The sequence below is a fragment of the Theropithecus gelada genome, chromosome 3 (genome assembly GCF_003255815.1).
Source record: "Theropithecus gelada isolate Dixy chromosome 3, Tgel_1.0, whole genome shotgun sequence".
In the NCBI taxonomy this organism is placed as follows: domain Eukaryota; kingdom Metazoa; phylum Chordata; class Mammalia; order Primates; family Cercopithecidae; genus Theropithecus; species Theropithecus gelada.
The window spans coordinates 10,412,385-10,424,727 of NC_037670.1; the positions used below are offsets into that span (position 1 = coordinate 10,412,385).

Sequence of the window (12,343 nt, forward strand, 5' to 3'; positions counted from 1 at the left end):
CAGGGGATGGGGCAGGCACAGCGACTCATGCCGGTAATCCCAGTACTTTGGAAGGGCGAGGGAGGAAGATCGCTTGAGACCAGGAGTTTGAGATCAGCCTGGGCAACATAGCAAAACTCCCATCTCTACAAAAAAAACAATTTTTTTTTAAATTAGCCAGGTGTGATGGTGCATGCCTATAATCCCAGCTACTTGGAAGGCTGAGGTGGGAGGATCACTTCAGCCCAGCAGTTGGAGGCTACGGTGAGCTATCATCCTGCCTGTAGTCCCAGCGACTCAGGAAGCTGAGGCAGGAGAATCACTTGAACCCAGGAGGTGGAGGTTGCAGTGAGCTGAGATCACACCACTGCACTCCAGCCTGGGTGACAGAGCGAGACTCCATCTCAAAAACAAACAAACAAACAAACAAAAAAACCCCAAAAACAAAAAAAACCCCACAGTGTCAGGGGCTGCCTGGAAGGTAACACCCTTAGCTGAGGGTGGCAGAGAAGGCTCAGGATCATGGCCTCCAGGCTCTCTCTGGCTTCTCTCTCTGGTCCAAATTTTATCAAGTAATGGCCAGCCTCGGGTGACCCCCAAGAAAAGGTACCAAGGCACCCACTGACCTGCCTTATCCAGGAACAGAAAAAGGCAAAAGGGATGAATTTTGCTAAAATGATGCCGAAGCCAGAGGGAAAGGAGTGGGATTGACCAGAGGCAGGATCACTCCTCCAGATCGGCTCTGCGGTTGCCTTCCCTTTTAAATGCACATTTTCCCTTCACCCATCTGTCCACTCCGATTGGCCTTGTTTAAACAGCGCTTGTCTCCTCTTTCTGTCTGGGGGCACCTTTCTCTCTTCCTGCCTCTCTGTTTGTTTGCTTCTGTCATTGTCTCTGTCTTTCTGTTTCTCTTTCTCCCTCTCTTCCCATTTCTATCTCTGTCTGATTTTGTCTGTTCTTCTGTCTGTCTCTCTGTCTGTCTGCCTCCTGTCCCTTTCTCTCTTCCTCTCCATCTCTCTCCCCCGGCATGGGCCTCTCTCCCATGCTGCCAGACCCTCTGTAGCCCACCCTGTGGTTCTCTTCCATCAGCTGCTTCCTGCATGCTCTGTGGAGGTTTTCTGTTGTTTGAACAGTAAAGAAAGCTTGGCTAGTGGAACCCATTGTTTAAAACGGAGGAAAAAAAAAAAGCAAACAGAAATGGCCGGGCAAGAGCCCCCTCCCATCCCTGGGATGAGACAAAAGCCACATTGGCCACCCATCTACTGGCTCAGAGGGGGAGCACAGTTTAGGGTCACTGTCTTTCCCCAATTCTGCATTCCCAATGCGGAGACCTTCTTTTCTTTTTTATTATTGCATTCCTGTCCCTGACCACTGAGAAGGTAGGTATCCCAGCTCCGCTGTGCGCTCTCGCTCCCATCTCCAGATAAGCCCCGCCACTTTGCTTGGTTTGAATGTGGTTTTCTTTCTCTCTCTTTCTCTCGATCTTGCCCTGGTTGGTTTCATCTTCCTCCCTTTTCTTTCTTTATTTTAGTGACTACTCATTTGTAACTTGCACTTTCTTCAAATGAGCTACAAAGCTATGTTTCCTGGTTTGTCGTTTGGTTTTCTTGACTTTCCCTGACCAACTTTTCTAGCCCATCTCCCCCCCTTCTCCAGCTTCCCTGTTCCCTCCTTCTTCCTCTCCATCCCTGACTTCCACCCCTAAATCCTCCTTCACGCCTTCTTTCTCATTCTGTTGTCCGAATGCATTTCTGTGTGGTTTAGCATTCCAAGTTTGTGTTTCTTTCCTGAACTGTATGCTGCAGTGAAGCCAATTTGATTTCTGTTGTCTGGATAGCTGCGAAGCCCCTCCTCACCCTTCATCCCTGCCAGCCCCTGGGACTTCGGTCACCCCGCTGGCCTTCAGGGCCCTTTCGGGCAATAGGCAGGGGCAGAGGAGCCATTGTGGGGCCTCTTGGCCTCCAGATCCTGGAGGAAGTTCTGGCCAAGGTCAGGCACAAGGGAAAAGCCCCATCCCATCCTCGGGGGCCTACTGAGCCAAAGGGAACTCTGCGCTTCCTCGAATCCTTCCCTGGCTGCAGGATGGAGCCTTGGGGTGGGAGCTGCAGGGCTCTGGAGGAGAAACGGGCACCAGGACTGAGCCTCCAGCTTCCATCTATTGGGTGCGATAGTAGATTCATTTGGGGTGGCAGTGGGCAGGGCAGTGAGCTGGCCAGGAGCAGGTTTGAAACCTAGAAGGCCTACTTAGCAAAGTCTCTGTGAGGTAATTTACAGGTAATTTACCTGCCTGCTGCCTGGTCCATGATCCAACCCAGACAGGGCTCCTTCCACCCTCAGCATCCTTCCATCTTCTGAATTTGAACAGCTTAATGTGGACCCTCAGAGCAGAAGGATCCCAAAGGAACAATCAGCAGGGGCTAGGGGCCCAGAGGATGCTGCAGCAGAACCAGGACTAGGTCCTGGGACTTGTGACTCTCAGCCCAGGGCTCATCCACCCACACTGAGGGTACTAGAGTTGGAGGTGGACCCTAGGGGACCCCACCTCTGCACCCCTGCCTATTAAACTGTTTCCTTTCCCACCTGGGAGCAGCTAGAGAAATGTGGCATTCTGGCCAGGTGCGGTGACTCACGCCTGTAATCCCAGCACTTTGGGAGGCCGAGGTGGGCGGATCACTTGCGGTCTGGAGTTCGAGATCAGCCTGGCCAACATGGCAAAACCCCGTCTCTACTAAAAATACAAAAATTAGCTGTGCATTTTACAGTGCACGCCTGTAATCCCAGCTACTTGGGAGGCTGAGGCAGGAGAATCGCTTGAACCTGGAAGGCGGAGGCTGCAGTGAGCCTAGATCGTGCCTCTGCACTCCAGCCTGGGTGACAAAATGAGACTCCGTCTCAAAAAAAAAAAGGGCATTCAGCATTCCAACCATTATGAGGCCTCCACGGCTTCCATCTTCAGCTTTGAAAAGAGAAGGCCCAGCCACTCGTCCCTACCCCACCCCATGTTTATCCCGGGGGCAGGTGTCAGGGAGTTCACCCACTCAGAACATCCTTCTCAACACTGGGTGGTGCCAGGAGGGGAGACAGCAAGTGGCTCTTTATTTTTTTAATCAATTAATTTATTTTTTTATTGTGAGACAGAGTCTCACTTTGTCGCCCAGGCTGGAGTGCAGTGGTACGATCTTGGCTCACTGCAAGCTCCGCCTCCTGGGTTCACGCCATTCTCCTGCCTCAGCCTCCCGAGTAGCTGGGACTACAGGCGCTCGCCAACACACCTGGCTAATTTTTTGTATTTTTAGTAGAGATAGGGTTTCACCGTGTTAGCCAGGATGGTTTCGATCTCCTGGCCTCGTGATCTGCCCACCTCAGCCTCCCAAAGTGCTGGGATTACAGGCGTGAGCCACTGTGCCTGGCCAACAAGTGACTCTTTAAAAAGGGAGAAAGGGCAAGCTAGGTGAGGTTATACCACTTGTAGTCTCAGCTACTCAGGAGGCTAAGGCAGGGGGATTGCTTGAGCCCAGGAGTTTGAGGCTGCAGTGAACCATGATTGCACCACTGCACTCCAGCCTGGCCAACAGAGCGAGACTCAGTCCCTGCTCCCTCAAAAAAAAAAAAAAAGAAAGAAAAGAAGGAAAGTGCTGCTGATCTGACAGGAGAAACTCTGTTGAAGCCCGATGAGGAAGGGGAGGGTCCCTCCTTGAGGAGTTTCTGTTATGACCAGGGACCCACAAGCTGGGATCTCAAACGCTGAGTTAGAGGTGGGTGGTCGTCTAAGTCCTCAAAGGAAGCAAGAGTAAAGCATCTCAGGTGTTTACCTGTTCTTGTCCTTCAGAGTACCAGGACCAGGTGAACACACTGCCCCCTTACTACTCCCTTCCATCATCTTTTCCACTTGACCCTCAGAAATTTCTTACCCAAAGGTTGGGAGCAGTGGCTCATGCCTGTAATCCCAATGCTTTAGGAGGCCGAGGTGGAAGGATCACTTGAGGCTAGGAGTTTGAGACCAGCCTGAGCAACAGAGCAAGACCCCATCTCTACTAAAAATAAAATAAAATAAATAGCCAGGCATGGTGGTGTGTACCCGTAGACCCAGCTACTGAGGAGACTGAGGTGGGGGGATCACTTGAGCTCAGGAGTTGGAGGCTACAGTGAGCTGTGATTGCACCATTGCACTCCAGTCTGGGCAGCAGAGCCAGCCCCCATCTCAAAAAACAAACAAACAAACAATTTTATATATATATATATATATATATGTGTGTGTGTGTGTGTGTGTGTGTATATATATACAACACAAACAAAAGAAAACATGTCAGCTAGCAAGTAGTAAAAAGGAGAGGAGGGGCTCCTGGGAACACAGCTCAGAGGCAGGCGAGATCCCTCATTCACTCACTCACTCATTCATTCATTCATTCCCACACACACTAAGCAGACATGTGCCCAGCACCTCCTCTGTGCCAGGCCCCATTTGGATGTCCGTGCCAGGAGAGAGGCAGGCCGACCTGGGCCTCCCAGGATGGAGGACAGATGAAGAACACTGAGTGTGATGGAGGGAAAAAGCTGAAATGTGAGTGGGAAGCTCCTTCTCACCACAGCAGCCCCCTGGCTAGCACAGCCTGGCAGAGTCCCTATGGGAAGGAAGGAACCAGGTTCTATGGGATCATAGAGAAGCGGATGTGATGCAGCCTGGAGAAGGCACCCTGGAGCTGAGGGTAGGGATGCCAATAGGCATTAGCCAGGCTGTGGGTGGGAGGTGGGGAGAGGAGATCCCTGCAAGAGGCACCAAGGCACAAAGAGCAGCTTCCTGGAAGGGAGGTTTGGAGGTCTCTGAGCATCCTATGAAATCCCATAGCGCTTGGCCTTAGATCTTCCTCAATTCCCAGGAAGAATGAGACCCAGCCAAGCTGAGGACGAGGCTCAGACTCTGGCAGGTGCATGGTGACCCCTTCCTGAAGACTTCCAGAGGGATGGGTGGAGGAGGACATGAGAGGTGCCTTCCTCCCATCCTCTGCTATCTTGGTACTTGGTGGACACCCCATAGGATCCCCCAGTCCTTCCTGCACTGCTCTGACCCAGTGAAGAGACCATGAGTTGCTTGTGCTCTGAAAAGAGTCTCCCAATCCCAATATAGGCTGACCCAGCAAAGACTCCGCTTATCCCCATTTTACCAATGGGGAAACTGAGGCTCCCCACAGTCTGGTGACCCCCTTAAGGTCTCACAGCAAACTCTTACCAAGGCCAATTTCAGGATGTTCCACTTTTCCAATGACTATCATCTTGGGCCATGGCAGGCCCGTGACTTGGAGGAGATGAGAAGGAAGTAGGGAAGAACTTGGTCTTCAAAAATAGCAGGCAGGAAGTATCCGGATCAGCACAGGGGATTGGACCTGGGGGCTTGGACCTTCATGGTAGGGGACAGGACCATGATGGGGGTGAACAGCCACCCAACCTAAACCCTTTTGGCTCCTAACACTCCCACCCCACTCTCAGCATAAGGTGGTGGGAAGTCAGGAGGGCTCTGCAGCATCTGTGGGAAGGACCCATCATGGCCCGTGGTCTTCCTCGCCTACTGTTAGCTCCTTTCTTTGAGTCAGAAGCAGCTGGCTCAGGCCAGGCGTGGTGGCTTACGCCTGTAATTCCAGCACTTTAGGAGGCCGAGGCAGGTGGATCGCTTGAGGCCAGGAATTCAAGACCAGCCTGGCCAACACGGTGAAACCCCATCTCTACTGAAAATACAAAAAAATTAGCCTGACGTGGTGGCTCACGCCTGTAATCCCTCAGTTACTCAGGAGGCTGAGGCAGGAGAATCACTTGAACCTGGGAGGTGGAGGTTATAGTGAGCCAAGACTGCGCCATTGCACTCCAGCCTGGACAACAGAGTGAAACTCTGTCTCAAAACAAACAAATAGACAACAAAAAGGAAGGAAGGAAGGAGGGAAGGAAGGAAGGAAGGAAGGAAAAAAGGAAGGAAGGAAGGAAGGAAAGAAGGAAGGAAGGAAGGAGAAAGAAAGAGAAGAAAGGAAGGAAGTAGCTGGCTCAGATCCAAATTCAGAGTTGGAGTCAGGGTTCACAGCTAGGCTTATTCCTAAGCCCTGCTGCGCTACCTCCCGTAACCAAAGTAGCAAGCAAAGATTTCTTAAAGAAGGAGACCAGTGTCACCTTGAGTTGTGGGCTACTGTGAATTGGCTCCCAAGCTTCCCCCACCTCATATGTGTTCACTTTGCACTCTTTGACGACCCAGAGTATAGGACAGAAACGGCAAATATGACAATCCCAGAAACTTTCTCATTTGCCTCCTATTGAGGGAAAAGAATGAGCTGGGGGCGCTTGAAAGTGCTGGGGCACTGGCTGCCTTCTGGAGTGGCGGGAGTATGTGTCAGGGGACTGAGGGTCTCCTGTTGGGAATAGAACTGCCATCTCAGAGGAGTCAACCCAAGGCCAGGCACGATGGCTCACACCTGTAATCCCAGCACTTTGGAAGGCCGAGGCAGGTGGATCACCTGAGGTCAGGGGTTCAACACCAGCCTGGCCAACATGGTGAAACCCTGTCTCTACCAAAAATACAAAAATTAGCCAGGCGTGGTGGCATGCACCTGTAATCCCAGCTACTTGGGAGGCTGAAGCAGGAGAATCGCTTGAACCTGGGAAGCAGAGGTTGCAGTGAGCCAAGATCATGCCACTGCACTCCAGCCTGGGCAACAGAGTGAGACTCTGTCTCAAAAAAAAAAAGAGGAGCCAATTCAGCCTCCAATTCTCCTAGCCTAGGGTGAGGGGTGAGCTTGTGATCAGGAGAGTCAGGGGTGCTCAAAGGGGCACCCCAATACCAGGTAACATCCATTGTGTCCACTTATGCCTGCCTCTGCCCCAAATGGAGACATTAAGCTCTCCCAGGACAGGTCTTCATGGCCTGATTGACTTTGGGCAGCTATGGCTAGTGTTCATTGGCTGCTGTAGGCACCAATCAGGAGCCATCTGTGCCTTTCCACCCATGAGGTTGACCTCCTGGTTCTACCTCCATGTTCAGCTCAACTTCAGCCCTGCAGGGAAAGGCCTGGGCACCACCTTGCCCTCTGCAGGAAACACCCAGTGTCATGCCAAGGAAACCATGCTCCTTCTAGTCCCTGGCAGCAAGGTGCCCTAAGAGGTGGCAGCAGCTTTTGTCTTCTCATCCAAACAGTCTGCCAATGGCTGGGCTCAGTGGCTCACGTCTATAATCCCAACACTTTGGGAGGCTGAGGCCGGAGGGAGTATCACTTGAGGTCAGGAGTTTGAGACCAGCCTGGCCAACACGGTGAAACCCCATCTCTACTAAAAATACAAAAATTAGCCAGACGTGGTGACAGACACCTGTAGTTCCAGCTACTTGGGAGGCTGAGGAAGGAGAATTGCTTGAACCCGGAAGGCAGAGGTTGCAATGAGCCAAGATCACGCTAGTGCACTCCAGTCTGAGAGACAGTGAGACGCCTTCTCAAAAAGAAAAAAGAAACAGCCTGCCAAAAGAGCTTGGTCCAGGCACCACCTGGCTTCTAGGATTCTTCCTTCCTTAGCAAACAGAATCAAGGTTTTACTAGGTGCCAAGTTCTGTGATAAAAAGTGAGGTACAGAGGTGAATCAGATACTACATCTGCCCTGGAAGTGCTCAAAGTCAAGTTGGGAGTGGTGATCGGAGGATTTTCAGGGAGGAGCAGACCTATAAACAGACAAGGACAGTCAATTGTTACTAGATGGAGGGCCAAGGACAGGAGGGGGGATCAGCTGTGTGTAGGGAGGGAGACGGGAAGGATGGGCAGGGGGCATGCAGAGAATCCTGGAATCTTTGCCCTGGAAGGGACATCAGGAAGCAAAAGCCAACCCTCTCATTTTGTGGATGGGGAAACTGAGGCCCAGACTGGGGAAGTGACGTGGCCAGGGTCGTTCGGTGAGATAGAGGCAGGCTGTCAGACTCCTGAATCCCAGCCAGGGCCCTTTTGATGGTGCCAGGTGACCTTCCTGGTTTTCTGTGTTCCAATCCTTGTGTCCTAACTCCACTTTTGGAAAAACATTTGCCATCTCTATCCAGCGGTCACCTAAGAGGTGCCCACTCAGGAGCCGGGCGCTGCCAGCCCTTCCTCCAGAGGTGGCGTGGCCTCCTCTCAGGCCTAGAATGGGGTGGTTGCGTTTCTCTCTCTCTCTCTATCTCTCTCTTGCATTTTTGTGAATCTAATGATGAACTTATACTACCACACTTTTCCCTTCTCTTACACACCTTACCTACTAAAGGAGGAAGTGCCACTTTATTGGTAAGTGGACGTTAACCAAGAGGGACTTAAAAATCAGAACTTAAAAAAAAAAAAAGAAAGAAAAAGAAAAAGAAAAGAGAGAAACAGAAAGACAGTCGGGTGCTACTGACAGCTCCAAAGCTCTCTGCAGGGCCGGAAAACAAAAAAAAAATATTAACAGAAAAATGTCAGGTTCCCCAGGATCAGATATTGTTTTTGATTTTTGGTATCTAATGACATTTGTGGATTTTGTTTTTTTATTTCTGTTTTTCCTTCCTTTCTTCGGTTCAGTTTTGAGTTCAGTTGTCCCCCTCGCCCCCTCCCCCATCTGTGTGCCGTGTGACGCCCCCCCTCCATCCCCTCGCCCACCCCCAAGCGCTGGGGGCCCGGCCTGGTGGGCTGGCCCTGGCCCCGCTCCCGGTGCCGCTCTCTCTTCTCTCTGCCGGGAATCGTCCGTCCCATCGGGGGGCAATGCCAGCCCCGACGCCTGTCCTGGAGACCCTCCCCCTTTGGCCCCCGCCCCCCACCGCTCCGTCCCTCTTGTGTTTTGCATGCCAAGAACCCTGCATGAGCTGCACTGTTGAGGCCAGAAGGTGGACACCCAGGAGAGGCAGAGGCAGGGCAGGCGCGGGGAACCGTGTGTGCGATGCTCCGGGACTGGCAGCCCCCGGCCCGGGCCCGGTGAAAGCCCTCTCTCCTTCTCTCCCCCCACCCTACCCGCCCGCTCTCTCACCCCAACCTCTCGCTCCTCTTGCTCTGTCCTCTCTCTGCCTCCACTCTTGTCCCCTGCCTGTCTGGATTTTTTCTGTTTCTCCCTGGCTTCCATCCTTCTCTCTTTTCGCTCTCTCGTTCTCGCGCGCTCTCTCTCTCTCTCTCCTTCCCCCCCCCCCCCCCGCCCCGTCTCTCCTCTGTCTCTTCTTCTCACTGTCTCTGTCCCCTTCTCTCTTCCCCCCTTTTTTCCTTCTCCTTTCTCTCTCCTGTCTCGCTCTCTCCTCTCGCTCTCATCTCCCTCGCTCTTTCGCCCTCTCTCATCTCTGTCCCTCTCACTTCTCTCTCTCCCGCTTTTTCTCTCTTCCTCTTTCTCTTCTCTGCCTCTTCCCTCTCTCTTTCTTTCTTTCTTCTCTCTCTCTCCCTCTCTCCTGTCTCTCTCTCTCTCCCTGTCTCTTGTCTCTCTCCATTCTCTCTCTCCGTCTCTTTCTCTCTCTGTCTCTCGCTCTCTGTCTATCTCTTTCTCTCCTCTCTTTCTCTGTCTCTCCCTCCTCTTTCCTTTCTCTCTGTCTCGTCTGTCTATCTCTCTCTCTCTCTCTCCTCTCTCTCTCTCCCTCTCTCTCCTGTCTCTGTCTTCTCTCTCCTCTCTCTCTGTCTGTCTCTCTCGTCTCCCTCTCCCCCCTCCGTGCCCTCTCTGCCTCTCTCCCCGTCAGAAGCCCAACTCGCCCTCGCCCAGGGCCCGTGACAAGGCGGCGGCCGCCGCACCCACGCCGCCCGCGCGGGGGAAGGAGAGCCCGAGCCCGCGCTCGGCGCCGTCGTCCCAAGGTCGCGGAGGCCGCGCGGCGGGCGGGGCGGGCAGGCGGCGGCGGCGGCGGAGGCGGAGGCGGCGGCGCTCGCGGTCCTCGGCGTCCGCGCCCCGCCGCAGGGGTCGCCGGCGCGCCCGGCCTGCGCCCCCTCGGGGCTCGTCGCACTCGCTCAGCAGGGCCCACTCCAGCAGCGACTCCGGCAGCGGCGGCGGCGCCCCCGGCCCCGGGCCGGAGCCCGGCTCCGAGCGAGGCCACGGCGGACACGGGAAACGGTGAGCGTGCTCGGACCCCGAGCCGGATTCCCGCCCCCATCCCGCACAGGGCTCCCCTCCACTAGCGGATACCCGCCCACAGGATCCCTCCCCGCACTGAGCTACCCACCACGGATCCCAACCCCCGCCACGGATCCCAACGCCCCCCACGGAGCTACCCCCACGGATTCCATCCCCCCATGAGCTACCCCCCACGGATCCCACCCTCCCCAGTGATCTACGCCCCACAGATCCCAACCCCCCACGGATCCCAAACCCCCACGGAGCTCCCCTCCCTCTCCATGGACCCCAAATCCCTATGGACCCCATGGATCCTCCCATGGATTTCCTCGCCACACTGATCCCAACTCCCCTCTCACAGGGGGAACCCCAACTCTCCCTAGGGAGTTACACCCCCTCCACTGACCTCCAAACTCCAGGGAGTTTCCCTCCCCACACTGATCCCAGTCCCCCTCCACTGATGTCAAGCCTCCATGGAGCTCCCTCCCCCCACCTTGAGCTACCCCCGGTTATCCTGACCCCTTCCCCACAGCAGATCCCTCTCCCCTTACTGATCACTGCTCTCGGGAACCCCCTCTCCTCCCATGAGGCTTCCCGTTTACTGATCACTCTCCCCACCATCCCGCAGACCAGTTTCCTCTACTGATCTCCCCTAACACGCCCCCCTCACGGGGCTCTCCCTGAACTGAACCCTGCCCCTCACTAGGCTCCGCGTTCACTGCGCACTCCGCACAAACTGAACACAAACTACACGGACCCCGCCCCTCTGCCTAAGCCCCGCCCCAGGGAACCCTCCCCGCCCCAGGGAACCCTCCCCGCCCCCAGCCTCCTTCCCGGGTCGCTGAACCCTGTCCTGCGCCGTCTTCCTCCTCCAGGGCCAAGGAGCGGCCCCCGCGCGCGCGGCCCGTCAGCACCTCTCCGTCCCCGGGCGCGCACGGCCGGCGCGGCGGCCCGGAAGGGAAGAGCTCTTCGCGCAGCCCCGGCCCGCACCCCCGCTCCTGGAGCTCCAGCCGTTCGCCCTCCAAATCGCGCTCGCGCTCCGCGGAGAAGCGGCCCCGCAGCCCCAGCCGCTCGCCCTCGCCCAAGAAGCCCCTCAGCCGGTGAGTGTCCGCCCGGACAGGGCCGACGGGGCGGCGGCGGGGTGGAGCGGCCGGGTCGCGTCGCTCATTTACCTCGGGCCGGCCCCGCAGGGACAAGGACGGCGAGGGCCGCGCAAGGCACTCCGAGGCCGAGGCCGCCCGCGCCCGGCGCCGCTCCCGCAGCTACTCGCCCATCCGCAAGCGGCGCCGGGACTCGCCGAGCTTCATGGAGCCGCGGCGCATCACCAGGTATGGAGGGTCTTGGGGGACCGGGGACTCAGGGCTGGGGCCGCTGACCCCGATCAGGGACAGAGACCTCGGCCCGGGGACCTTCTCCGAGGATCCACTGAACCTGGCACAGGGAGGGGGGTGAAGGGGCTAAAGGACAATGAGTGGGTTCTGCCAGGGTAGGGGGCCAGGGAAGGAGGGGGCTAGAACTGGAGGTGCTCGGGGCGATCAGAGAGACAGGTGCAGGAGGCCTCAGAGGGAAGGGTCCCGGTGGGGGCCTGAGGGCCCATGAAGGGGAGGGAGCTCTGTACTTCCGTCTGGGTGAGCAGCAGCCGGCATGGAATTTAGCTCTGCAAGAGTCCCTCCATCCCTCCGGAGCCCCTCCTGCCCTCCCTACATCCGTCTCCGGACAATGATGTCTCCTTTTCTCCTTCATCTCAAGGTCCAGCCTGCTGAGTGGCCTGTGGTCAGCCTGGGGGCCAGGCGGACCCCTCTGCACAGGCTGCCTGGGAGATACCCAAGTGAGCTGGTCTGGCCCTGGTCAGCTGTCCGTCTGTCTGCCTCTCTCTTTCTCACTAACCTGGGGGATTTGGAGGAGGGGGCACAGCAGTCTGGTCTCTGGGGCAGCTGTCAGAGGAGCCAGCCACACTCCTTTGCCCTACACAGCTGTGGGGCTGTGCCCAGGGCGTGGCTGGTGAAGCCATGATCAGTTTCTCTGCTAGGACTGGAAGTGTCTGGGCCTGGGTCTCCGGGTGACATTATGGATTGCCTTTGTGGAAATCACCCTGAAGCCCTAGATTACACTGGCGGGGAGTGGGGGGAACACAAGCAAAAAGTTCTGAGCCCAACACTGCCTTGCTGGGCAGCCTTGGCAGATCGGTGTGCCTCTCTAGGCCTCAGTTGTCACCTGTACAATAACCAGGGTTTCATGAGCAACCTTTCAGTTCTAACAGGGTATGATTCTCCAACTAGTCCCTCCTAATCCTTGGTGATCCAGGTAACCAAGAAGCGCGGGGGGG

The 12,343-nt window shown here is 55.7% G+C and overlaps 1 protein-coding gene across 1 annotated transcript in view; it reads left to right on the forward strand.

Annotated features, from left to right (window-relative positions):
• SRRM3 (serine/arginine repetitive matrix 3) overlaps window positions 1-12,030 on the forward strand; it is an 81,141-nt gene extending 69,111 nt beyond the window's left edge. Inside the window, exons 12-16 of the mRNA XM_025379349.1 lie at window positions 9,653-10,017; window positions 10,893-11,117; window positions 11,208-11,345; window positions 11,767-11,871; window positions 11,991-12,030. Of these exons, the coding sequence (XP_025235134.1) occupies window positions 9,653-10,017; window positions 10,893-11,117; window positions 11,208-11,345; window positions 11,767-11,871; window positions 11,991-12,030 (873 nt within the window). The remainder of the gene's footprint in view (window positions 1-9,652; window positions 10,018-10,892; window positions 11,118-11,207; window positions 11,346-11,766; window positions 11,872-11,990) is intronic.
• The last annotated feature ends 313 nt before the right edge of the window (window positions 12,031-12,343 follow it).